This window comes from Rhinolophus sinicus, linkage group LG13, assembly GCF_036562045.2.
Source record: "Rhinolophus sinicus isolate RSC01 linkage group LG13, ASM3656204v1, whole genome shotgun sequence".
Lineage (NCBI taxonomy): Eukaryota > Metazoa > Chordata > Mammalia > Chiroptera > Rhinolophidae > Rhinolophus > Rhinolophus sinicus.
In genome coordinates this window covers 53,735,039-53,738,885 of record NC_133762.1, presented here as the reverse complement: position 1 = coordinate 53,738,885, position 3,847 = coordinate 53,735,039, and the positions used below count along the sequence as shown (strand labels likewise).

The following is a 3,847-nucleotide window of genomic DNA, read 5'->3' as shown; positions in this document are numbered from 1 at the left end:
GTTTTCAGGCTTTTTTGTTGTTTTGATATCATTTACTTGACTGAACTCCATAAAATGTGGCAAAAACATATTCACTCAAAGTCACAGTGGACACAGATAAAAAATGACCCTGGAGTCCAAGACTCCAACTTGTCCTAAATGTTCTCCTCTTCGTGCTTGTGAGACAACCAGACCACAGAAAACAGGAATGAACCCCGTTCCCATGCCTCCCCTCCGTGACTTTCTATATCCCAAGGTAAAAAATGTTTTTAAAAGTTTTGTAACTAAGATATTATGATTTTTTTTGAGTCTAGTACAGGCATTTTAATTACATATAAACAAACAAACAAAAAACTCATGACTATATCAAAAAGAATTACATTAATAAAACACAATCAAAGCAGATTTCCAGTTAAATATATAAAAACTTGTAGGTCTATTGGAACCATCAAAACTGCATCCCCTCACTAGATTTTCTTGACACATCATCCTTGACTGGAGGAATTTGCACAGGAAGAGGAAGTTCAGAGTTGAGATAGAAGTAAAGAAAATAACCCATAGACTTTTCCCCCCATGTCTTTTGACTTGAAGCTTAAATAATATCCAGTGACAGCACATAAGGACAGCTATTTCATTTAAAATATTTCATAAACTGTCCTACCCCCACTATATACACACAAACTTATTTAAAATTTGGAGAGAGGTAAATTGATCATTTAGAGGGTAAAATTATTCAACTGAGATGATTTCTGAGACTTTTTTAAAGGAGAAATTTAAAAGCATAGCCCAAACATCTATGAGTCCAAACAGCTCTTTTATTTTTCCCTGACAGTTCACATCCCAAAGGCATCAAATATTAAAAGTAACAACAATTCTAGAATACTCCTTGATGATATAGCCCCTTTGGGTACATTATAACACTCCAATTAGCCAGAGAGACAAATAACTAGACAACATCATATCAAAAGTGAAGATGTGCCAAATTTATACAGGGAGCCAAAGAGCTGGCAAGAATTACTATTTAGAAATCGCTACAAATAACCCACCTTCTATATGCATCCCTGTATAGGAAAGCTGAAAAATAATTCTCTGCTTTCAATTCGCCCACTTGAGCCAATATCGCCCTGCTTAGGTGGTGGGACAACCAGGCCAACAGAAAAGGAGACTGAGTTGAAGCCCCTCCTTTACCTGCCACCTCCAGCCCCAACCCCACCCCTCCTGTAAGGTAACAAACCCTGGAAACAAAAGTCAGAAATTAGGGACATGTATTTTTTGCTTATTTTTACTTTTTCTTTATTTTTGGTGTTTTCTATCTGCAGACTTGTCTAATTTCTTACTCGCAAAAGAAGTCAATAGCCTAGAAAAAAACAAAAGCAAAAAGAGATTGAACTGAGCAGGCAGGGCCAGAAAACAAATGTAGTTTCTTTATTTAAAATCATATGTAATCAAAGGGAAATTTGGATTTAAAATAAGTAAAGGTTGAACCCCAAAGATTATGACATAATTATCACTCTAAGTAAAAAAATTACTTAAAATGAAGGTTCTCAAATATGCTTTTAATTGATGGTTATTTGACACATTCAAACTCAATGCTAAGAAGTGGTGACATGCGAGTCCCATTTGTGTAGGTTGGGAAATGTTTTGAAGTTATATAGCACAGCAATTATCTCCAGGAGAATAGCTTCAAAACAACTGCCTTATAAAGTAGCTCAAAGGGGATATTTTATTTCTGTCCTGGGTTTACAAGCCCCCAGGACATTGAAAAGAGTGTAATTTTTTTTCCCCATACGTAAGTGGAGTTTATCCACCCTAAAAGTAAGGCATTCAAAGATTTTTTTTCAGAAAGTTTTGATTTTATTAAATAGAAGTAGTAATTTTTCTTCCAGTCCAAATCTTTAGCAAATAAGTGTGTAACCACCATTAAGTGTCAGTTAATACTATTTTGTTTTTTTTCTTTGCGACATCGATCATTTTCATCTAAAACAAAACGGGGGCCAGTGAAGAAAGTTCAATATACTTCCAACATTGATAGTAGGTATACATGCTCTCCCAAACCTCACTGTCTCAGAAAAGTCACCGTTGGAAATTGGGGTCTTTGCTTGATTCATCTGATAAGTCACATGATGCATTTTAAACTCCAGCTTTACTTTACCCCAAGATCTGGGTCTTTCTCTGGCCATGTCTGAGACACTTACTGTGGTAGGGACCTCCTTGGTGGCTTCCTGGTACACATGTTGCTCCTCCACCAAGTAGCTGGGGAAATAACCCACTGTTCCCATCTCGTCGTCAGGGCGATTGCCATACACCTGAGGGCCCAGAAGCGCAACAGTCAAGGGAGAGCTGATTTGAGTCTGCTTCAGAAACCCTCAGGCGTCCCCTTTGCTGTTAGTGAAAGTCACATTACTGCCAGTGGCTCACTTTCCACTCTGAATTCGGGGAGGTCAGACCTAAATTTGAAGTTCACTTCCAGCAACTAAATCAACTCAGAGAAATTTTGTACCTGTTCTTTTGTGGCCCAGTCTTACTGGCCTCATTACATAGCATTGCATTATTTTATGCAATTTTGTGAACTGCTGAAATCTTTTTGGAACCATAAATAAAGTCAGTACATTTTTTAAAAAGTAAATAGACCCATGTATTTTAAAGGATTCATATTTCTCAGTTTTTTTAAATTTAAATGAACAAATACTTGAGGGAATTTAAGATTTAATTCTTCATTACTTGAGAATCTAGCTGTGAGGCTGCAGGTGAAGACAGTTAATCAATCAGTCCTGCCTCAGCCCTCCTCAGGGCCCACCCCTGCACGTTTTAACTAAAGAAAACAGAGTCTTTAAAGAAGGTGCTGAAATTTTCTTAAAAGTATTGAAATGTACACTGACTGCCAACATAAACGTTTCTACTTGGCAAGTCCATTCAAACATTTTTGAGTAAGTTTCAAACACTTTGGGATGTTCAAGCTCCCAAGTATTTGACTACTTTTTCTTGCCAAAGCATCACAAAACCTACATTTGGTTTTGATATGAAATTTTCATTGTTTCTTCAAAATGCAGTAAAAGTAAATATACATGAATTTTTGCACTTGCATCTACAATCTCTACAGCTAGCTTTAAACATTAAAATGAGTTGAAGATAAGTAATAGAGAAAAAATTAAGAGCAACATATGTCAAAATGTGTGTATATTTTTGATAGTCTCATCTTACACTGCCAGCCCAAAATTCTCCAGCGTCATTTTCTTTTACCAGCTTTGAGTAAACATAGATCTGCTGCCCCTTTTTAACGTTAATGAATCTACAGTCTGGGGCATTATAATCTTCTTGAGCTCTGGCCAGAGAAATAGTATCTGGAAGAAAAAGGGAAAAAAAAACACACAAACAAACAACTTTGAATGACTACCTTTTAGGCGCTTGGATTTCAAAACAGTAAAAAGGCAAAGCAGATCAGAAAACTAGGAAATCAGAGTGACTAATACCTCCCCATTCACAACTTGTGTTCAGTTCAAGAAGAATGAGAAATCCAAAGCATTAAAGCTGCATCCAACAGAAATTTTAGCCAAGTGAATTCTTCATGGTAAGATTCCAAAGGTATAGACCAGGAGAAACAATGCCAATCACATACGCATTAGAGAAGATACATTTCAAAGAACAATTAGATTTCATGCTGTTAGTGGATAGCTTTTCAATTATTTAATAGAAAGATAATAAAAGGCATAGTAAAGTCCTTACAGACACACTCGTCATCTGCACACAGCTTCTTGGAAGCAAGTCTGTCCATAAATATTCCATGCACGGTACCTATAGCCACAAGACCTGGAAGGAAAAGTAACAAGAGTCTTGCCATCTTCCTTTTTGCTGTTTATACTATCACTCT

The 3,847-nt window shown here is 36.5% G+C and overlaps 1 protein-coding gene across 1 annotated transcript; it reads right to left on the bottom strand.

Moving 5' to 3' along the window:
- Positions 1–1,234: 1,234 nt before the first annotated feature.
- Positions 1,235–3,847, bottom strand: OTOR (otoraplin). Its single transcript, XM_019714647.2, has 4 exons — positions 3,703–3,847; positions 3,181–3,320; positions 2,175–2,285; positions 1,235–1,336 (listed from the first exon to the last, which is right to left on the bottom strand). The coding sequence occupies exons 1-4, from the start codon at positions 3,815–3,817 to the stop codon at positions 1,313–1,315; spliced, it is 390 nt and encodes a 129-aa protein (XP_019570206.2). The 5' UTR covers positions 3,818–3,847; the 3' UTR covers positions 1,235–1,312.

Excerpts from the sequence above, each read along its gene's own strand:
- OTOR (XM_019714647.2), bottom strand. The coding sequence starts at position 3,817 with ATGGCAAGACTCTTGTTACTTTTCCTTCCAGGTCTTGTGGCTATAGGT. Across the intron at positions 3,321-3,702 it reads TGCAGATGACGAGTGTGTCT|ATACTATTTCTCTGGCCAGA; the intron begins GTAAGGACTTTA and ends TTTTTCTTCCAG. Across the intron at positions 1,337-2,174 it reads CCAAGGAGGTCCCTACCACA|GCTATTGACTTCTTTTGCGA; the intron begins GTAAGTGTCTCA and ends GTTTTTTTCTAG.